This window comes from Danio aesculapii, chromosome 7 (genome assembly GCF_903798145.1).
Source record: "Danio aesculapii chromosome 7, fDanAes4.1, whole genome shotgun sequence".
Lineage (NCBI taxonomy): Eukaryota > Metazoa > Chordata > Actinopteri > Cypriniformes > Danionidae > Danio > Danio aesculapii.
In genome coordinates this window covers 840,411-863,721 of record NC_079441.1, presented here as the reverse complement: position 1 = coordinate 863,721, position 23,311 = coordinate 840,411, and the positions used below count along the sequence as shown (strand labels likewise).

Genomic DNA, 23,311 nt, shown 5'->3' with positions numbered 1-23,311 from the left:
TGGTGACCCCAGATTAATAAAGGGACTAAGCCGACAAGAAAATGAATGAATGAATGAATGTTAACTTTCACTATCCACTAATATGAAAGGATCATCAAAATAAAGTGATGCCAAAACTCAAGGTCTGGGAGAAATGAAAGTATTTCAGTGTAATGATGAGGTAATTCCAACTGAACTGAATATTGAGTAGGGGGCGGGGATTTATTGTTTAGCTCCGCCTCTCATCTTTCACTCTTAGCAGAGTAACATTTGAGGGGTGTGACTAAGCATATTTCGACCAATCAGAATCATCATAGGTGGACTGCTGGGCAAGAGTGGAAGCAGATGGGCAGATGTTAATGAAAGATTACAGAAACAAATGTTACCGAAACTGAAACTTGTTTATGTGTGTGGATTAATTATGCAGACTTTAATCATAACAGAATCAAGTTAATCATCTGCTTGTGTTTTTGAGGCAGTTTCAAGCTGTTTAAAGCATTCGGACACAAGAAATCATCAGTTTTACAGCTTCAACAAGACTAATGGTGTTTGATTATTCTATATCATTACCTGAATACTCTTTTAAAGTCTACAGATAACCCTAAAGCACTGTTTATTTCATTCATATCTCTGCTCTGTTATATTTGTCGATGCTTGTAGTTTATTATAATTTACGCAGAAGCACCGCTCTACAAAATCTCCCCAATCAATCAGAAATCATCAATTCTTTCCTAATAGAGCCAATCAAGTCATCTGGTGTAACTGTATATCGCTATATACATCACAGATGAACAAAATGTCTCTTTATCTGATATCGTGCAGCTTTAATTTCTGCGGACACTAACTGGGTTTCCATCAGCCTGTGTGAATGCACATTCTGAAGTATCACTGATGTGTAGATTTTATAAAGGTTTTTATGCTAGCGTGGCCTGCCACACATCCAGCGTAATGCGGGACGCAACTGGTTTTTGCTGGTTTTATTTTCACATTTTGCACCATGTTGTTGAAATAGCAATTGCATTCGCACCCATGTGCTACTAGTGCACCAGACCTGTGCTGGTCTGAAAAAGGCTCAATTGTTTGAGAGTGGCTATTTTGAAGCGACTGAAATAGCACCATTGACCAACTAAAAGCTGCTCAAAAGTCAATGCTGCAGGGTTTTTATTACCTATTTAAAGAGTGTTAGTGATATGTGCCTATGCTTGTCCAAATCGCACATGCTCATTGCTTATTACACACACAGTGATGTACAGCAGTGCACAAATATTAAATTCAGCTCATGTTTATTTATACATAGCGCTTTTACAATGTAGATTGTGTCAAAGCAGCTTATCATAAAAGATTATAGTAAATTGAAACTCTGTCAGTCAGAAAACTCTGTTTTATTTAAACAAGAAAAATAAAGGATTAAAATGTAAAAAAATAAAAATTATATATATATATAGTCTCCAGAGATATATAAACTGCTACCTCTTCCATTGTCTTGCTCACCTCATGAGGGCTTTTATTGAATCCGGCTCTGTTGTAGTCAGTTTATTAAAAATTTGTTGCATTTGTTTAGTGTTATTATAATTTATAGTATTGTTTATCATATGCATATCTATAGTTGTTTTTATAATTGTGTTTAGATTTGTCCATCTGTGGGGTTTTGGAGACGTATGCATCACTATATGGGATATAGGAATAGCACGTGTGTTTGTATATAACTCAGTTTTCTGACCACACTTCATTATCATTGTTCATTTATTAAGATTAAAACTGAATTTAGAAATAGTTTTGAAATCTCTTTTCTCACATAACAACTGAAATTACGAAATGAAATATGTAATGAGTATCTTCGGTGCGGTGTGTCCACCACCCACTCCAAAATCCACAGTCGAAAGATTCTTGTTCTGTAGCTGTTTAACATGTTTAACTGTTTTCTCGCTAGTGAAGTGTTTTCCGCTTACGAAATCTATCATGTAAATAGCAAATGTGCGAGACACAACTGACTCTTAAAGGGAATGTGAGATGAGACTCTAATTGGTTTAATTAATGTTATGCCCAAAACACACCCATAACTCATTAAGAGAATAAGGACAACACTTTTAGATCATGCACCTGGTGCACAGACTATTTTTCCCCTCCTTAAAATAGCAAAAGTGCTCTCAGACATGCCCTTAGTGCTTCTGTGTCATGAGCTTTAGACTTTGCACTTAAAATAGAGCCCGTATTGAACATTAAACCACCATCACTCCATTATGCTTGCCTTGTTTACTGTTGATTGCTAGGTTACCAATACTACAGTCAGCCACTCTAACTTGATTGAAATGCAGCTAGTACACATTTGATTTTGTATTTTTGAGAACTTTGAAATTATTTGCTTCTTCAGGATGGAAACCCAGCTAGAGTGTATGTGGAAAAGAGACATTTAGCTCTGTGTCAGTCAGTCAGGCGTCTGTACTGCAGTTATTCAGTAAAGGTAGAGTGACCTCTGCAGGTGATTCTTCAGCTACTGGACAATCTACTATTTTGAGTGGACTTTCGTCGCTTACACCAGGATTAAACAGAGGAACGATTGAGCCTGAGAATCTAGTGCGCATGGTCAGGAGATGTTTACTCTCTTTAACGCTGTAAAACGACAGCAGACCTGCATCATAATCTAGCAGAACTCCCAGTCGCTCAGGCCTCGGGGATATGGACAGGGTTATTGGGGGATCAGTGTTTGTGTAAAAGCCATTATCACCATCTGAACACAAGAACCAGAAACCCCTTGATGGAGTTAAAGCAGATCTGTCTTTAGACCTAAAACTTCCATGTTTCACCACACCGATTAACCAGGAGATTTTAGGAGGTTTTGGTGGAGCTGCCAGCTGTACCTCCCAATAGTGTCGACCAGAGGTAAACTGTTGAGCTCCAAATGCACATAACTGATATGGAAACCCCTCTGCAGTGGAATGATAATCTGGACTGTCCCTCACAGTTTTACAGTCACTCGATATCTTCAGATCTGGAGATAAACTCTCACGATCAATACTGATCTGCTCTGTGAGGAAAATCAATAAAACAACATTAATTTCAACAGATATGAGATCATATTCACATCATTCATCTATAACTGAGATGTCTCACCTGCGTGTTTCCTCAGTTCTTCTATATTCATGGCTACTGGAACTGGAACTAAAAAAGAAAGATGTTAATAATTTATAAAAAGAAAAAATAAGCTTTTAAATATATCATGTATGCATTAAATAAGGAATAATTGACAACGGATTATTAGAAAATAATGCACAGCTAAGTAGAGTTGTTATATTCTTTTATTCTATGGTTAAGTTAGGTTTTACTTCATTTAATTTTTAAAGCACTTCAGAAACAGCAGCAGGCTGTTGTAGTAATCCAAACACAAAGTTCTGAAAGTGTGTATATCTCACGTGACTTTTCAGACTGAGAGTGTTTTATTTTGGAAAGTAAATGAATGTGAAAACAACAACAGAGGATACCTGTTTGTGTAATGTTAGCTGACTAACAATAAGGACACCAATATTGCTTCAATTAAAAATACAAATCTGCCTAGGACGGAATTATTAAACACAGCTGATGAAACTCTTGAATCTGATTGATTCTGATTGGCTGGAATAGAACATTTAATGCACAGCTAGGTCCAGTCAGTTTTGACCACAGTTCAAAATAAATGCGCTTCCTCACACATTAGTAGTAACTATAGCACCTTCATCCTATGTATCTTAAACAACACAGGCTCATTCTGAAAACGTAGTCCCGAGGACGTTTCTGGCGAATTATGTAGCTGGAGGTACGTATGGCTGCACTTTATTTTTTAAGCGAACGCTGCGGGGCGATATGACGCCGTTCCTTTTAGCGCTCACTGGCTGACCGCTTACCTTCGTGTGGAGGGCTTTCCCGCCACAACCAGTTTGTCCGGTTAGCTCATCCTGTACGTCGGCAGACTTGAGACGCAGAGAGGAGCTGACCACGATGACGACGACGGGGAAGAGCGGTTCCAGAAATCAGTTAAGACTAAACCAGAATCCAAGAAATAAAGTGAACAAGTTCATAACAGGGTGAGAATGTGGTAAAATCAGACGAGGGCTTTTCTGGGCGGCTTTTGTAAATCGTTGGTTGGGTTTAGGGCAGGCGGGTCAATCTGTAAAATTGGTTGGGTTCAGGGACGGAGGAGGGTGGGTCGGGGGGGCGATTGGCCGGTCGCCCAGTCAATCATTCAGCCAGTCGGACAGACAGATGTTCGTTCGACAGCGGCCTCTGGTGGGTTTACGCGAGAACAGTGCGGGCGCGAACGGCACTCGCGAGAGACATTTGAGAAGCGAAAAAGCGCACACAGAGGCCTCTTGTGGATTCGCAAAAACCAAGAACCAAGGACGTCTCCAGAAACGTCCACGGGACTACGTTCTCAGAATGAGCCTGAGCTGAATTTAAAGGACACCAATGTGTTTCACCAGGACCAACCACCGCAGCAATATGCTGAAAAGTAAGCGAAGAGCTAGCTAACAGATGTTACTATGAGCTATTAGATATGCCCGTGTCATAAACCCACACATAAAGTCTCTCTCTCTCTGTATGACTGATTCAAAGTGTGCAGATCTAATGTGTCGTAACTAGGGCTGAAACTTATAACTGAGTTATTTTAATCAATAATAATCAGATAAATTTGTAGTAATCGCTGCTTCATTAAAAAAAAATAACATCATGTCTGTATAACATTTATTTGATTTGCTCCCTATATTTATTTTAATTAAGCAGCTTGTTTTTATTTTATCCTGTAATTGCATTATTAGTTAATGTAATTTTCTTGTTAAGTAAAAGATTCATATTTAAATTAAGAATATAACACAGTAGCTGTATATCTGTTTGTGATTTAGCTTTTATACACTTTTTTTACTGTTTCCATTTTAGTCACAAGATCTTCGAAGAAAAAGCTTATCTGATTAATCAATCAAATGAACTGGAAGATTATTAGATTATTGAAATAATCAATAGCTGCAGCCCTTGTTGTATCTATTGGAAATAATTTTTTTGCCCATTTAGTCAAATATTACACTGCAAAAAGCAATACTAGTTGTACAACTTGGCAAATTACCATAGAATTACCAAGATAATTACATAATTCAATGGCCTGGAGGACATTATTCTGCTGGAGCTGTAATGTGCTCAAAACCTGCCGGAACTACTTTATCTGTGTGTTTACCATTGGCCAATTAGAATCAAGCATTGAGAAGACACATAGTATAAGTTACATTCCTGTATTGCTGTTGTACAGCTGATTAGATTTAGAACAGTCTAGTAGTCATTTATAGGGAAATGCATGCTCTTTTTTGTGGAGGAAACCATGTAAAATCTATGCTAATTATGTAAACCTAATGTTTGACGTTAAATAAACTGCTCGTACAGAAATGCAGGCTTTCTCAATTCTGTTGACAAGATGCAGACTAAAATGATTTATGGTGAATGGTCATAATTAATAAAAATACAAACCAGAGGCATTTTAGTAGTGTCCTTAGACATTTGGACTGTGTATCCTGTAGTCAATAACGATTGTTTATATTTGTGTGTGTGTATGAATGTAAAGTAAGTGACTGTTTCTAATGATAGAGTTAGGGGTGCAGATAAACATCTCTTCACACCTGTTTTCTCCTTCACAGGTATATTCTCACCATCTGAAAATAGAGAAAACATCAGGAGTCACTCATTACCAGACTGAATACAGCAATACCTGAAAGACTCTGTAGACCACATTAAACTACACCTTTAATCATTCAGGCAGAAAGAGCAAATCTTCTGCAGATATTTATGATCTAACTTAGGCTCAGAGTCAAAGGTCAACTCTGAGGTAATGATTGCACACTGAAGGAGTCCTGCTCATGTGTGTAAAAGTACTGTGTAACGTGTGATACCAGTAATCAAGGTATTTTAACCCTTCAGGCAGAATGTTACAGGGACAAATTACTCTTCTACTCTTTAAATTTAGTTTAAAATAGATTGTTACATGTCCATGTATGTATTTATTTATTTCTGTTACTTTGTCGCCCTCTAGTGTTTGGTTGCTGTTTGTGTTTTGATTGAGTAGACTCCTTCACACCTGCAGATCAGCCACTTTCAAACAGTGATAGCGGTAAATTTCCGGAAAGCTTTACCGGTAAATTCAGTAAAGCGCTGTTCACACAGGCGAGGACGTTACGGAATTTATCCGGAAAAGACCATTCACACATCCATTCCAAAATAGCAGTAAACTCTGCTATTATTAACCATAAATGACCTCTAACCGGCTGCGCTTGTGTTTGTAAACATTTGACTACATTATAAACTCTGGAAGGATCAGTATTGTGAAGAACTTAGATAAAAATATAGAGGAACACTTTCACATGTCGAGATGTAGATGATATGTGTGTGTGCTGGCGCTCACCGACTGCTTCACGTGCACACGCGACTCGTCAAGCAACTGAAGGAAGCAAAGCTTGAAGGTAAACAAACAACGGCTTATCATAAGCATCTTATCTGATTATTTACACAGTTGGCATTAAGAGGGAACACAGAAACGTGATCTGACTAACTTCTAGTAGCTAAATGTGTCTGGAAAAATATTCAAAGGCTTTTATTTTCATAAACCTCGCGGACGTGAATGCGTCTGACTGTTCTGATTGGCTAAAGCAGACGTCTCACGTCAGCACGTTCTAGACGTGCACGCCTTCTTTCCGGCAATCTTCCTTCAGCGTTCACACAGCGCAGCATTCAGGCAAATTACCGGTAATGTTACAACTTCTCTTTCCTGAAAATAGCCAGAACAAATTTACCGATATTTTCAAAAAGGGCCTGTTCACACATAGACTTTTCTGGTCTGTATGTGTGAAAGGGGCTCACAGCATCAAATAAGGGAGAACACAAACGAATCAGTCTAGGGGTTTTATTAACTGAATAACCAGACGTAAACAAAGTGTGGGGAGAAGACACAATAAACTAAGGCTGAACACAAAAGGAGCTCAACTCCATGTCTGGATAGCCGCTCTAATCCCCGTCACTGCAGTGCTGCAGCGTGAGCTCTTAAAACGCCGGCGGTCAATGATCTGCAGGTGCGAAGGAGTCTACTCAATCAAAACACAAACAGCAACCAAACACTAGAGGGCGACACAGTACCAGAAATAATTAAATAAATACGTACATACATGGACATGTAACAGGTAACTCTAATCAGTGTCTTATGCGAGGTTTATTTTTGCAGCCCTACGACCTTGACATTAAGCATGTCAGAGGTTATGACAACGTGGTGGCTGATGCACTGTCCCGGGTGGAATAGGTGGGTAAGGTGCATGACATGGTGTTCTGGGACTGGTGTTTGAAAATGGTATGTGTTTTTTGGGGGATGAAGATGTTACATGTCCATGTGTGTATGTATTTATTTATTTATTTCTGTTACTTTGTCGCCCTCTAGTGTTTTGTTTCTGTTTGTGTTTTGATTGATAAATTGTATTGAAATTATTGTTCGTTTTTTTACTGTAAAATGCTGCAGAAACAAGAATATAATGATGCCATTAATTTAAGAGGTAAATGTGGATTTTACATGAACCTCATTGCATATATGGATAAAAGATGAAGCAGCCCATTTTGTGTCCTCATCAGGTAATACATGTTTATTTATTTATATTTATTTATTTTATAATACAACCTCCGGCTTATTCTGAGTCGGCTCATAACTGTGTTTAGATGATAGTTGAGGAATAATACTCACCTGTTCCAGCTGCTTTCTTCCCTAAAAGAAAATTAAAAATGATCATGAGATGACAATTGCTGGATGTGTAAACAATAAACACTAAAACCCCAAGAAAAGTGGTGTACAGTGAATTTAAAATGGCTAAAAGCTGCTGACCCAAAGTAGAGTAGAGCCTTACATCCCCGTAGCTGTTATAAATTCACTGTAAACCACAGCTTCACATGCATTATTGCTCTGAGAAAAGAGTTATCTCAATTACATGGCAATGTTTCACAAAATAAAATAAAGCTAATAAAAGAGTTTCTTTGGCTCAGTGCAGATAGTGGAGCATTTGGCAAGTAAAGAGGGTCAAACACCAGAACTGTGTAGAGCCATGCAGCGCCATACATTTCAGAATTCTAAACATGGGTTTATATCAGGGTACACACACCGGCGCCACAAGTCGGGAGCTGTCCACAGCGCCCAGCCACGACACAAGACACAGTTCATTTCTCTGCCACGCCACAGAGCGCCATCTGATTAGTTTCCTGTTAAATATCATGCGAATGTGCGCATCTGGTGTGTGATACTTTTAACTGTCATGTGCACGCCGTGTTGCGGCACCGAGCGGCGCTTCTGGTGTGCGACCTGCTTAACAGTCACATGTGTGTGTTTGTACGGTATTTTAAAACCACTTCAAACATGATTTAACCAATCAGAATCAAGAACTGGATTAATCTGTTTATAATAAATATTTTAGCAAAACCGACCTGTTAGTTTGTTTCTGTATTTGCAGAGGATCAGTGCAGCCAAACCCAGAAGAGCACAGATGAGGAGAGTGAAGAACAGAGGCTTCCATGGGTCTGAAGAACCTGACAAAGAGAAACCAACTATATCAATTAGTCATTTAATCTAAGTAATTAATATGGAGTCATTATATAAGTCACTATACAAATGTCATCTGCGTGATAAACAGATAATGCTTTATAAGCTGCTTCCCCCTCCTGAGGCACCGGATGGTTAGCCAGAATCTCTTTGAGGCTGACCAGTGGTCTTCCTCCATATTCTCCCAGAACTCTTCCCACAGCCAAGATTTGGGTAAAGTCTAGATTGGAAACACGGCCAGACGGAAGTGTGATATGTACATCAATATAGCAGCATTTTTTATGACACTGTATTACGATAATAAATATTTAGTGCTGTGATGGTTGTGTTTAGGGTTGGGGAGGGGGTAGGCGTTGAAAACACAATGTATTGGGTAATTTAATAGATAACATAAATAATACTCGGTACAACTACTGATTTTACAGTGCTGTGACAGCTGGGTTTAGGGTTGGGGTGGATGTAGACGTTAATAAAATACAATAAATGGGAAATTTCATAAATAATTCTCTTTAACTTCCGACTGCAATTATATCCAATCTAGCAACAACCAAGTGTTTGCCAAGTGTCTGGTAGGACTCAGTGTTGCAAGATATAACTTTTACCAGCCCAAAACCTGTCCAAAACCCGCCCAGACACCCAGAACAGTAGATTAATATTTATTTATTTTAAATTGATTTAAATCAATCAAGGTCACTAATAATTGAATGGAGAAGGATCACACAGTGATATAAAAGTTACGTTTTAAAACAGTCTAAATATTGTCCACTTGCCAATGCCATTTTTTACCCTCACAATCAAATTCAAAACCGCCCAATCTGGCAACACTGGTAGGACTTCTTCTTCAGCTTGACAGCATCCCTTACTTCTAATGTCTAACACAGGGTTCATTGATTGTTGCTACGACAGGCACCACAGGCCATACAGCCACAGCTTCTCACCTCATTGTCTCCTTAATGGAATTGGAGAACATGGACCACTCGCTCTCAATGTCTCCAGCCTATGTCTCTAACCTTAAGATCTGGCATTCTCAGACAAGTCGAGAGACGAAGTCCCTCCAGCCATTCCAGGGTCTTCTCTGGATGTGGAGAAGCACCAGCTTTACTCCGAGCTCTTCTTGAGGGACAGAGCTCTTCACCCTATATATCTATAAGGGTGTGTCCTGCCACCCTGCAGAAGAAACTCATTTTGGCCACTTGTATCCGAACTCTTGTCCTTTCAGTCATGAGCCAAAGCTCATGACCATAGGTGAGAGTAGAAAACACATGTAAACGGGACAGGCGAACTCCCACATATACTTGAGCACCCTAGTGAGGGTATAGAGTTGGTCCAGTGTTCCACGACCTGGACAAAACCTGCTCTGTTCCTCCTGTATCTGAGGTTCAACCATCGGCCAGATCCCAGAAGGACCCTCACTATACGTTTGGACCTGCCAGGTCTATCTGCCCTCCTCTGCCAGCACATCCAACTCACCACCAGATGTTGATCAGCTGACATCTCTGCCTCTTATTACCCGAGTGTCCATGACATATGGTCAGAGATCAGATGATACAACCACAAAGTTGATCATTGACCTCATATCTAGGGAGCCCTGCTGCCATATGCACTGATGGACACCCATGTTCCTCTTAATCAAGTATTTCCATGTATCATGGTAATTAACAATGCAGGACAACAGAGTCCCCAGATGAAGAACCTTCCAGCACCCCTACTAAGGTCTTTAAGAGACCAAGAAAAATCCAACACATGGTGGCTACGCTGGGGAGCTAAAAGCAAGACTTTTTGTATTAATTGTAGTTAATTCTTTTACACAGAATGTACATTAAATGTGCTTTTTTAGCTTTAGAAGTGTTTACTGTTCCTCTGCGTGAGTTCATATATCCAGCAACTTTAATCATTAAGTGTACATTGTCTAACCTGAGGAGATAAAGCCCTTTATGTCCATCTTTCCCTCTTTGGACTCTCCAGTTGCTGTAGACACGGAGCAGCAGACCAGCTGAGCATCTGATGGAGAGACGGTGGTCCAGCTGTGGACAGAGAATAACCCGTCTGCTCCCCGATGGAGAGACACTCCTGCAGGAGGCAGAGTCTTTCCCTGGTCTGATGTCCACGTGATGTTTGGCTCGGGGTACCAGCCGCTGGAGCTACAGCTGACGTTCAGCCGGTCGTCATCCAGAGGCCTGGGGAACAGGACAGGAGCAGATCCTGGAGCTGGACCACCAGAGACACAAACACACAACCACTTCAGTTAAGCCATTACTTCTTCATTTTAAAACTTAGCTTTGGCAGAATAATGGTGAATAATGTTAGGTTTAGGATTGCAATATTTTGGCTATGTTCACTCATAATTCAGCATCATAATCTTGAATGTATTCAAGTGAGATTTTTTTAAATCAGGACAATCAATTAATTGACCTTTTGCAGGTATTGGATTATAGGATTGACAGTCAATCTGTACTAATGCTCAAGTATAGTGACGTGTCCTAATGCTCCAGTATAATGATGTGTCCTAATGCTCCAGTATAGTGACGTGTCCTAATGCTCCAGTATAGTGACGTGTACTAATGCTCCAGTATAGTGACGTGTCCTAATGCTTCAGTATAGTGACGTGTCCTAATGCTACAGTATAGTGATGTGTCCTAATGCTTCAGTATAGTGACGTGTCCTAATGCTCCAGTATAGTGACGTGTCCTAATGCTCCAGTATAGTGATGTGTCCTAATGCTCCAGTATAGTGACGTGTCCTAATGCTCCAGTATAGTGACGTGTCCTAATGCTCCAGTATAAAGATGTGTCCTAATGCTCCAGTATAGTAATGTGTCCTAATGCCCCAGTATAGTCAAGTGTCCTAATGCTCCAGTATAGTGATGTGCCCTAATGCTCCAGTATAGTGATGTGTCCTAATGCTCCAGTATAGTGACGTGTCCTAATGCTCCAGTATAGTGACGTGTCCTAACGCTCCAGTATAGTGATGTGTCCTAATGCTCCAGTATAGCGATGTGTCCTAATGCCCCAGTATAGTGACGTGTCCTAATGCTCCAGTATAGTGATGTGTCCTAATGCTCCAGTATAGTGATGTGTCCTAATGCTCCAGTATAGTGACGTGTCCTAACGCTCCAGTATAGTGATGTGTCCTAATGCTCCAGTATAGTGATGTGTCCTAATGCTCCAGAATAGTGATGTGTCCTAATGCTCCAGTATAGTGATGTGTCCTAATACTCCAGTATAGTGACGTGTCCTAATGCTCCAGTATAGTAACGTGTCCTAATGCTCCAGTATAGTGACGTGTCCTAATGCTCCAGTATAGTGATGTGCCCTAATGCTCCAGTATAGTGACGTGCCCTAATGCTCCAGTATAGTGACGTGTCCTAATGCTCCAGTATAGTGATGTGTCCTAATGCTCCAGTATAGTGATGTGTCCTAATGCTCCAGTATAGTGATGTGTCCTAATGCTCCAGTATAGTGACGTGTCCTAATGCTCCAGTATAGTGACGTGTCCTAATGCCCCAGTATAGTGACGTGTCCTAATGCTCCAGTATAGTGATGTGTCCTAATGCTCCAGTATAGTGACGTGTCCTAATGCTCCAGTATAGTGACGTGTCCTAATGCTCCAGTATAGTAATGTGTCCTAATGCTCCAGTATAGTGAAGTGTCCTAATGCTCCAGTATAGTGATGTGTCCTAATGCTCCAGTATAGTGACGTGTCCTAATGCTCCAGTATAGTGATGTGTCCTAATGCTCCAGTATAGTGACGTGTCCTAATGCTCCAGTATAGTGACGTGTCCTAATGCTCCAGAATAGTGACGTGTACTAATGCTCCAGTATAGTGACGTGTCCTAATGCTCCAGTATAGTGATGTGCCCTAATGCTCCAGTATAGTGACGTGCCCTAATGCTCCAGTATAGTGACGTGTCCTAATGCTCCAGTATAGTGATGTGTCCTAATGCTCCAGTATAGTGATGTGTCCTAATGCTCCAGTATAGTGATGTGTCCTAATGCTCCAGTATAGTGATGTGTCCTAATGCTCCAGTATAGCGATGTGTCCTAATGCCCCAGTATAGTGACGAGTCCTTATGCTCCAGAATAGTGATGTGTACTAATGCTCCAGTATAGTGACGTGTCCTAATGCTCCAGTATAGTGATGTGTCCTAACGCTCCAGTATAGTAACGTGTCCTAATGCTCCAGTATAGCGATGTGTCCTAATGCTCCAGTACAGTGATGTGTCCTAATGCTCCAGTATAGTGAAGTGTCCTAATGCTCCAGTATAGTGATGTGTCCTAATGCTCCAGTATAGTAACGTGTCCTAATGCTCCAGTAGAGTGATGTGTCCTAATGCTCCAGTATAGTGATGTGTCCTAATGCTCCAGTATAGTGATGTGTCCTAATGCTCCAGTATAGTGATGTGTCCTAATGCTCCAGTATAGTGAAGTGTCCTAATGCTCCAGTATAGTGATGTGTCCTAATGCTCCAGTATAGTGATGTGTCCTAATGCTCCAGTATAGTAACGTGTCCTAATGCTCCAGTATAGTAACGTGTCCTAATGCTCCAGTATAGCGATGTGTCCTAATGCTCCAGTATAGCGATGTGTCCTAATGCTCCCGTATAGTGATGTGTCCTAATGCTCCAGTATAGTGATGTGTCCTATTGCTCCAGTATAGTGATCTTTTGTCTGATCAGTATGTAATTTGCACAGAAATCATTTACTATTTCCCCAGTGAGTGCACAAATTGATAGGTGAGTGCCACAGCAGATACTGAAACTTGTTGTAGACTAAGAAGGGGCGGAGCTTTGCAAAGGGTCAATTGCAATATAGTGAATACAGGTAGCATCCTGTTTGCAATGGTTCAACACTAAACAACATGCTGAGTTCTGCCTCACCAGTGACTTTCAGCTCCAGGTCTTTACTGCCATATGCACTGTCTCCACTGACGTAGCAGTGAAATGAACCTCCATCCTGAATGATGATCTTCTCCAGCCGCAGAGACACATCTCCACCCTTCAGTCCTCCAGACAGATCAGAGCGTGGTGTCAGAGAGCTGCGGTTCCTGAAGGACTCCTCCTGTTCATCTTGTATGTTTCCATGTTGGTAGCGGAGTACAGGGGTTTGGAAGTCTTGTCGGTACCAGCGGATCTCCAGAGCTTCAGCATTCTGGGCCGGAGAGATCCAGCAGGGCAGAATAACTGTGGAACCCACATGAGCCACTACAGGTCCAGGAGGAGCCACGACGGTGAACGACACTGATGAACAAACACACAACCGTTAGTCTGCATCTACAGCCTCAGAGATTACACATCTACACCTGCATATCCTTTATGTCAAAGATGAAGTACATCCAGGAGGTTATTATCTCAGAATAAAGCCAGACAGGTTTATCAGCAGCCTGATGTGAAGCGCAGCACTGTTGTAGAAGACTGAAAGCTTTATTCTGAGAAAACAGGATCTTGGATATACTTTATCCTGATTATTACATGGCTACTTGTTACAAAACATAGAAATGAGACACAAAGCATAGTTCTGAGCTGTAATAGATTATTAAATCTTTAATTAAATGCAAAGCTGACAGAAGCAAAAACAGTATGGAGTTGCAGATGGAGTATGCATTAACCTGTGCATCATTTAGACACTAGATGGAGGCAAACAGTCATAAACTGTGGTTTGACAGACAATCAAACCCATAATAATGTAGATGTGAGTTTATGGATTTGAATGTATTCACTGATGGTCAAGATGATTCTGAGTTCCCGGATCAGTCTGTGTTATTCAGCGGTGGTTATCTGGGAACAACAGACTTTGGATTGTCGCAACTGACCAATCAGAATCAAGTATTCCAGACAGCTGTGTTATGAGTTGAAATAAGACAAGTTGCTTTATGGAATCTACTTGGGTATAAGTTTATATCGTGAAATTTTGATTTAAAGGGGCAGTTCACTTATAAATGAAAATTATATAACCACCTCCATTCCTTCCAAACCTGTTTGAGTTTCTTTCTACTGTTGAACACAAAAGAAGATATACGCTGCATCCTAATCTGTCCTAAACTCAATCATTCATTCATTTTACTTTAGCTTAGTCCCTTATTCATCTGTGGTCGGCACAGTGGAATGAACCACCAATTATTCCAGCATATGTTTTACACAGCGGATGCCCTTCCAGCCGCAACCCAGTACTGGAAACACCCATACACACTCATTCACACTCATACACTACAGCCAGTTTAGTTGATCAGTTCCCCTCTAGCGCATGTGTTTGGATTGTGGGGAAAACCGGAGCACCCGGAGGAAACCCACACCAACACGGGGAGAACATGCAAACTCCACACAGAAACACCAACTGACCCAGCTGGGACTCCAACCAGCGATCTACTTACTGCGAGGCCTCAGTGCTAACCACTGTGCCACTCTCTTCCTAAATAGTATTGGAAAATAGAGTTAGTGTCTTAAACTGTAGTATGCTGAAAAGAGTATGCCAAAGGTTCCTGGATGCTCAACGAAATTGGAAGTGTAGAAGTGTCTGTACTCTAACGGCTAATATAATCTACAATACACTGAGCATTAGATGTGAATTCAATTAGAACTACAATCATGGATAACAACAGCTGACGACAGTTGTCAACTAGAGAGGCTTTGCTACAGTTTTTTGAAGGAATATTAATTAATATCTAGCCCAGGGGTCGGGAACTTTATTCAGCAAAGAGCCATTTCTGATATTTTTTTGGCAAATGCGTTTTTTAAAGAGCCAATGGGGTGTGTATATACTGGGGAAGTCAGAATTAATAGCCCCCCTGTTTATTTTTCCCCAGTTTCTGTTTAACGAAGAGCAGATTTCTCCAACACATTTCTAATCATAATAGTGTTAATAACTCATCTCTAATAACTGATTTATTTTCTCTTTGTCATGATGACAGTAAATAATATTAGACTAGATATTCTTCAAGACACTTCTATACAGCTTAAAGTCACATTTAAAGGCTTAACCAGGTTAATTAGGTTAACTAGGCAGGTTAGGGTAATTAGGCAAGTTATTGTATAATGATGGTTTGTTCTGGAGACCATCGATAATAATATTGACCTTAAAATGGTGTTTAAAAAGTTAAAAACTGCTTTTATTCTAGCTGAAATAAAATAAATAAGACTTTCTCCAGAAGAACAAATATTATCAGACATACTGAAATGAATTGAACTGAAATTAAGAACATTTCCTTGCTCTGTTAAACATCATTTGGGAAATATTTAAAAAAGAAAAAAAAACAATTCAAAGTGGGGCTGATAATTCTGACTTCAACTGTGTGTGTATATATATATATATATATATATATATATATATATATATATATATATATATATATATATATATATATATATATATATATATATGAGCACATAATTGAGTACACCCCATTTTGAAAATTAATATCCATTTCTCAGTAAATATAAGAACTATATTTTGGTGCATTTGAACAAAACAGTAACTGCACTTTTAGCCACCGAACATTTCACGAGCCATAGGTTCCCTACCACTGATCTAGCCTAATGTAAAATATTTACAACACATTTTCAGAGTTTTCTTTCATCTGCAACAGCAATGTGAGCTTCTATAAGTTGTTTTTGGACATTAACTTCTAAATGAAGAATTATCTAAACACCTGAGCAGATTTCTCTGCATGATGGACTCGTGAAACATGATAGACTTGTGAAAGATGATAGACTAGTGAAAGATGATAGACTAGTGAAAGATGATAGACTCGTGAAAGATGATAGACTAGTGAAAGATGATAGACTCGTGAAAGATTTAACCTGATTTACCTGCTGCTGCCGGATCTATAATAATGTAGATAATTACAGATGAAAGGAATGCGGATGAACATAACTAAGCAACATAACAATCAGTTAATAAGCAAGTAGTTTGACCCAAAGCTTTCACACTCTTCTGTCACACACTCAAAAGTATGAACTCATTCTTTACCAAAAAAAGTACATATATTTAGGACGATGTATAAGAATGGGAATTGGGATGCAGCAATATTAAAGAATGCTGTAAACTGGCAGCCTTCCACAGTATTTGTTTTTCTTATAGATTTCAGCGGCTGCTTCATCCTGTTGGCTGCTTTGTTTGGTTATTGTCAGATAAATGCACAGCTAAAGTAGTCCCAGCATGGTTCCGGGTCCAAGTTCACTGCCATATGGTGTCCTTATATAAATTACTTCCAAAGCCAAATGTAACTGTAAGTGGACAAAATGATGCTGATTTCTTTTGTCTTTGTTTATTTGTACACAATGTTAAAGGACTATGTTCATATATATGTTGTGTTGATTATTGAATGTACTTTTTTAATGACTATTTAAATAAATAAAAGGGGGGAAAGTAGTTCCAGCAGGTTTTACAGCTCCATATCACTATTCACATCTTAAAATTTCTCACTCTTACAAACTGGCCAGAACAGTGAGATTTACAGTCATCAACATTTAAAATGCATCAATTAAATTCACCTTTATTTGTATAGAGCTTTTACAATGTAGATTGTGTCAAAGCAGCTTCACATAAAAGGTCACAGTAAATAGGAACAGTGTAGTTCAGTTTGTAGTGTTTAAGTTCAGTTCAGTTGAGCTCAGTTCAGTGTGGTTTAATAATCACTACTGAGAGTCCAAACACTGAAGAGCAAATCCAACGATGTGCAGCTCTACAGATCCTGAACCATGCTAGCATCAAAAGCTTTCATTCAGATGTCCTAAAACATTTCAGAAGCCACAGCCAGGAGACCCTTGAGTCAATCAGGATTCTTTATTGAGAAAGATTTGGTTGTGCTGCAGTCAAAACAGACATAGGAACCAGACTAGAGCAGTGTTGTCCTGTGTTATATATGTTTTATGAAGGCAGTGTTAAGGTGAAGGTGGAGAGAAATCTAAACAAAGCACGCAAATGTAATCGATAGTTCCAGATGCTGAAGTTTCACACACACAGATCTAATCAACAAAAGAGTTTAATTGGCCTGAATTAGGGCTGAACAATATACAATGTGTGTATCTGCAATAGTCACATCGCAGGATTAGATTATTTTTAAAGATTAAAATATAAAGCGTTGGCTCAGTGGTTAGCACTGTGGCCTCACAGCAAGAAGGTCTCTGGCTTGAGTCACAGCTGGGTCAGTTGGCGTTTCTGTGTGGAGTTTGCATGTTCTCCCCGTGTTGGTGTGGGTTTCAATAATATCAGAAAGGCAATCAGCTCATCCAATCAGCCAAGTTGTGTCGAAGTCAGACTAGCTCAACCACAACTTAAGAAATCAGACATTATGTCCCATTTCATGACAATTAATGGTAAAATCTTAGAAGAGATCGTGCAAATTATGAAAACATCAACCTGCAGTCTTGACACGCTCCCCACATCATTCTTTAAAACGGTGTTGACCTGCTTAGAAATGGATCTTCTAAAAGTGGTAAATGCTTCCCTTCTCTCAGGGATTTTTCCTAACTCACTTAAAACTGCAGTTGTTAAACCCCTCTTGAAGAAGAGCAACCTGGATAACACCATATTGAGCAATTACAGGCCCATCTCAAATCTCCCTTTCATTGGCAAAATCATTGAAAGGTTAACAAGTTTTTAAACTTCAAGGGGTGTTTAGACTATTTTCAATCTGGTTTCAGACCACATCACAGTACAGAGAGTGCCCTTATAAAGATAATCAATGATATCCCCCTAAATACAGATTCAGGTAAACTAACAGTGCTGGTACTGCTCGATCTCAGTGCCGCATTTGACACTGTCGATCACAGCATACTTCTGGATAGGCTGGAAAACTGGGTTGGGCTGTCTGGGACGGTCCTCAAATGGTTCAGATCTTACCTTGAAGGAAGAGGTTACTATGTCAGTATAGGTGACCATAGGTCGAGGTGGACACCCATGACATGTGGAGTCCCACAAGGCTCGATTCTGGCACCACTCCTGTTCAACCTTTATATGCTTCCTCTGAGCCAAATAATGAGAAAAAAACAAATCTCCTACCACAGCTATGCTGATGACACTCAGATCTACCTAGCCTTACTGCCTAATGACTACAGCCCCATTGACACCCTCTGCCAATGCATTGATGAAATGAACAGTTGGATGTGCCAAAACTTTCTTCAGTTAAACAAAGAGAAAGCTGAAGTGATTGCGTTTGGGAACAGATCTTTAGGATCAGATAAACTAGAAACTCCAAGAGTTCAGTCAAAGCAGGGTGAATCGGCTTTCAGCTAATAACAGCGCCCCTCACATTCAGCCTTTACTGAATGAGCACTGTGCTATAGAGCAGTGGTTCCCAAAGTGGGGGTCGCGACCCCCCGGGGGGTCGCGGGAGCCCGGCGCAGGGGTCGCGAGATGATTGGTTTTTTAAAAAAAAAGTGGGAACATTTTTTTATTTAATTCAATACTTGTTAAAAAGTGTTTGCAGAAAAGACTGATAAAAAAAAATAAAAAAAACATAATATATATACACATTTTAATTAGATGTGTAATTTTGTCCCAGACATTACGAGATTACGTCAGCGTCAATCACAATCAAGTTACATACATCACGCGCAGCAAGACAACATCCCGCTTTTTTTGCTAAAGCTAAATGTGTTTGGAGGCTACAAATACATAATACCTGCTTTAAAAATGAAACGGTGGTTAATATCCACAACAGAAAAACCGAGAGAGGGAGAAAATTCACAGGTGAGGCCGGTTGATGGTGCGAAAACTGCAGTTGCGGAGGGAACATCCGAGAGGGCAGCGGAGGTCAGTGAGGGTGAGCCGCAAGAAATGCCCTCCACTTCTGCTAAGGGCTTACTTTTACCTGGCTTACTCCAAAACAAGAAAATACAAAAATGAATTTATTAAGTATGGATTTGTGTGTCAAGTCGTAAACGGAATACAACATCCCCAGTGTGTAGTGTGCTCCGAAGTCCTTGCTCACGAGAGTCTTAAGCCGGTAAAAATGCAAAGACATCTGAACACTAAACACCCCAATCTAGCTGCTAAACCTATCGAGTTTTTCCGCAGAAAAGAGGGAGAGTTACGAGGGCAAAAAATACTCCTAACTACACAAACAACAATCCCCGCTAAAGCTCAGAGGGCCTCCTATGAAGTGGCATATTTAATTGCACAGACTAAAAAGCCTCACACGATAGGTGAAACTTTAATCAAGCCAGCGGCAATAGCCATGAGTCGGATTATGCATGGTGATAAGCAGGCCACTGAGCTCCAACAGGTGCCGCTCTCAGACGGGACTATAGCCCGCCGCATCAGTGACATGGCACTGGACATCAAACGTCAAATCATTGACGCAGTGAAAGGAGGTAAGTATTCGTTACAATTGGACGAGTCCACCGACGTCTCCAATTCCGCCCAGCTCCTAGTTTTTGTCAGGTACATTTTTGAGAGGAAGCTTAACGAGGAAATGCTGTTTTGCGTGCCGCTGGAGGGAACGTGCACTGGTGAGGACATTTTTAACAAACTGGACCGCAATCTAAAAGAAGAGGGTCTCTCTTGGAGCGAGTGCTTGTTAGTGTGCACAGATGGTGCAGGCGCAATGCTCGGAAAAAAGAAGGGTTTAAAAGCACGAGTCCTGCAAGTGGCACCTCATGTCATTTTTACTCACTGCATTATACACAGAGAAGCCCTCGCAAGTAAAACCCTGAACCCTGAGTTAAAACACGTTCTTGACACTGCAGTAAAAATGGTCAATCTCATTAAATCACGACCACTTAACACGAGACTGTTTTCAACTCTCTGTAATGAAATGGGATCAGAGCACCAGTGCCTGCTGCTCCACACAGAAGTTCGCTGGCTATCGCGGGGCAATGTGCTGAGCCGTCTGTGTGAGCTGCGAGATGAGGTGCGCATTTTCCTCACTGACCAAAGATCTCCTCTCGCCTAGCACCTCACTGATCCTGGCTGGGTTACAAAGCTGGCATATTTGTCATCTATATTTGAAAAACTGAACGGACTTAACATGTCACTGCAGGGCGAAAACACGAGCATCCTGTCTCTTAATGATAAAGTGCAGGCATTTGTGCGCAAAGTGAAGAGGTGGAAAGAACGAGTGGAAACTGGGCGCATAGACATGTTCACCACACTAGACGAATTCCTCGAGGAAAATACATTGAGTGTGAATATTGTCAGGGAGTCTATTACTGACCATCTCCAAACCCTTCTGGATCATTTTAACAAGTACTTTCCAGAGGAAGGTACGCAAGAAAAACACGATTGGATTCGATCCCCTTTCACTGCCACCGCAAACCATCTGACGTGTGACACGGAGGACGCGCTGATTGAACTTTCATCTGATCGAACCTTAAGGACACTTTTTGACTCAAAAACGCTGGACGAGTTCTGGATTTCGGTGAAGGATGAGTACCCGCAGCTTTCCAAAGCCGCTTTGGATACACTGATGCCATTTGGATCAACTTATTTATGCGAGAAGACTTTCTCCGCTCTAACTTACATAAAAAATAAACATAGATCGCGTCTTAACGTGGAAGATGATCTCCGTGTTGCCATCTCCAAAACTAAACCCAGACTGGATCTGCTTTGCTCAGCGCACAGCGCGCACCCATCACATTAAAGTGGTTCCCAAACCTGTCCTTAAGGACCCCGCATGTGTGTGCGCGCGCAAAAGTAACTAAACACATGAACTGAGGTCAAAACATCAGAGTCTTATGGCTAAAGAAAATATTCTGTTTTTCGGTAAATATTGTTATGATAAATTCGGTCATAGTTTAATTAAAGATTAATTAAAATTTAGTCTTTTAAAACAGTTGAAATGTAACTAGGTGACACAATGTTCTCTGAATTACTGTCCTCTTCATAGATGAAAAAATGCAAATAATCTTCTGTTTGACCGAAGTTATAGGTCAGTTCTGTTTTAGAATAAAGGCAAGATATTAATGTGTGTTTGTAGAATTAAACGTTTTAGATAAGTCTGTTTTAAACGGTGATCTTGATTTATTTTCTCAAGTTGCTGAATTATTAAAATCGTCTTACACATTACATTTGTGTTTAGCATTTATTGTATGAGCCCGATCTCATGAAAGTGCGTATACGCCAAAATGAGTTTTTGCGTGCATATGATATGCTGTTTTCGCGTGCATATGATATGCACTTTATGGCGTGTAATATGCACGCACTCCTCACCTCTAATCCTTAAGGGGGATGGGGGGGGGGGGGTCGTGGGGCAGCAAAGCATTTATCATGGGGGTCGCGGGCTAAAAAGTTTGGGAACCCCTGCTATAGAGCACACTATTTTATGTCTTTCTTTTTTTTATATTCTTTTATAACCTACTTTAACACATTTTATCTGTTTTTAATCATTTTATTGTTTTTTTTCTTTGTTTTTTTTTATTCTTGTTTATGTAAAGCACTTTGAATTGTATATATACATGTAATGATTTTATTTAATTAACATTATTTTCAAAAATTACATTAACATTTTAAATAATAAGTGGTCTCTGTATCGTTAAAAATTTTAGCAAAAAGTCTCTGTATCTTATCAAATTTAAAAAATTGTGGTATCACCCATCCCTATTCTCCATGTGACACTGTGAAAAGTATCAATGGGCCCCTCAAACATGGGTCTTTTGCGCGCTCAAGTATATACACGCACAAACAGGGAGTGACGCGCACGTGGTGCCCACATGCTTGCATTTCAAGGCGCGCCTGCGTCAAAATATATCAACTTTATTAATAAACTGCAAAAACGCAAGGCACAAAATCAGCATACATAACGCTCACTGTCAATGTAAAGCAGCTTTAAACGGCTTATCTCACCCTAATAAACAGCATGATCACGCTTAAACTTCGTAATATTATCAGCTGTAAGCAGCAGTTTGCATACTTATAACACTGTGAATTTATGCTCCAATTGTATTATAATGTTTTAGTTTAATTATTGTTGTCGTATTTATTATATAACGCAAATAAAAAAAATGTAGCTTTATTTTTCTGTCACATGAAAAAAATTGGGTAGATCTTGCCTTTAGTTAGGCCGAGGTTATGGATCTATGGCTAAAATAGGGTTGCTGACCCACTGATCTAGATCATTGCTGAATGAATGAATAATTCTCCATTAATACCCCCTATACTGCATTAAACACTAGATATTCTATCAGTTTATCAGTTTAAACTAAAGCATGCTATCGCGTTCATTAACAGAGTCAAGTTGAATTATTATATACAGTATATACTATAGTATGGATCATGGATCATATAACATCCTATATGTACCATTTATAGACCACACATCACATGTTAGGCCGGGTACGTTTCTTTAGCATACATCCAGCCCTGTGTAAACCAGAATAAATCACAGCCACACACACACACACACACACACTCGCGCGAAATGAAAGAGTTTAGTACAGATGTGTGTACAGTCGTGTCGTGTTCTTACCAGAGCAGTCTGTGAGGAGATTGAGCAGCAGAAGGCCGATAATCGAGCGCATTTCTGTCAGACGAGTTTATGATCAGACTGGAGAATCACGAGGACAGAACTCACCGTAGACACACACTCGAGCTCCGGGAAAACACGAGCTAACACGGTACAATGATGACTGTAGATCAGCCCGAGCCCTTCCGCGCATTAATGAGCAAATATAAAGGAGAAAATGGACGAAACTCTGACTGAAGCTGTTTATTCTTTTACTTTCGCTTTCTAAATGAGGCGTGATGACGTCACTAAACATGCGTCATCAGATCATATTTCATATTCGCGTTGTTATTATTCTGCTCAGTGTGTTTAATTT

At 40.1% G+C, this 23,311-nt stretch overlaps 2 protein-coding genes across 2 annotated transcripts in view; one reads left to right on the top strand and one right to left on the bottom strand.

Annotated features, from left to right (window-relative positions):
• Window positions 1-1,435: 1,435 nt before the first annotated feature.
• On the bottom strand, window positions 1,436-23,270 carry LOC130231507 (butyrophilin subfamily 2 member A2-like). Its single transcript, XM_056460848.1, has 8 exons — window positions 22,960-23,270; window positions 13,436-13,795; window positions 10,475-10,768; window positions 8,446-8,547; window positions 7,715-7,735; window positions 5,616-5,648; window positions 3,091-3,132; window positions 1,436-3,004 (listed from the first exon to the last, which is right to left on the bottom strand). Exons 1-8 carry the CDS (start codon window positions 23,009-23,011, stop codon window positions 2,409-2,411), a joined length of 1,500 nt encoding a protein of 499 aa, XP_056316823.1. The 5' UTR covers window positions 23,012-23,270; the 3' UTR covers window positions 1,436-2,408.
• The window catches only part of si:cabz01076231.1 (calcium-binding protein 2), a 29,228-nt gene continuing 19,646 nt past the window's right edge, over window positions 13,730-23,311 (top strand). Inside the window, exon 1 of the mRNA XM_056460841.1 lies at window positions 13,730-13,816. Within this exon, the coding sequence (XP_056316816.1) occupies window positions 13,799-13,816 (18 nt within the window). The 5' untranslated portion in view covers window positions 13,730-13,798. The remainder of the gene's footprint in view (window positions 13,817-23,311) is intronic.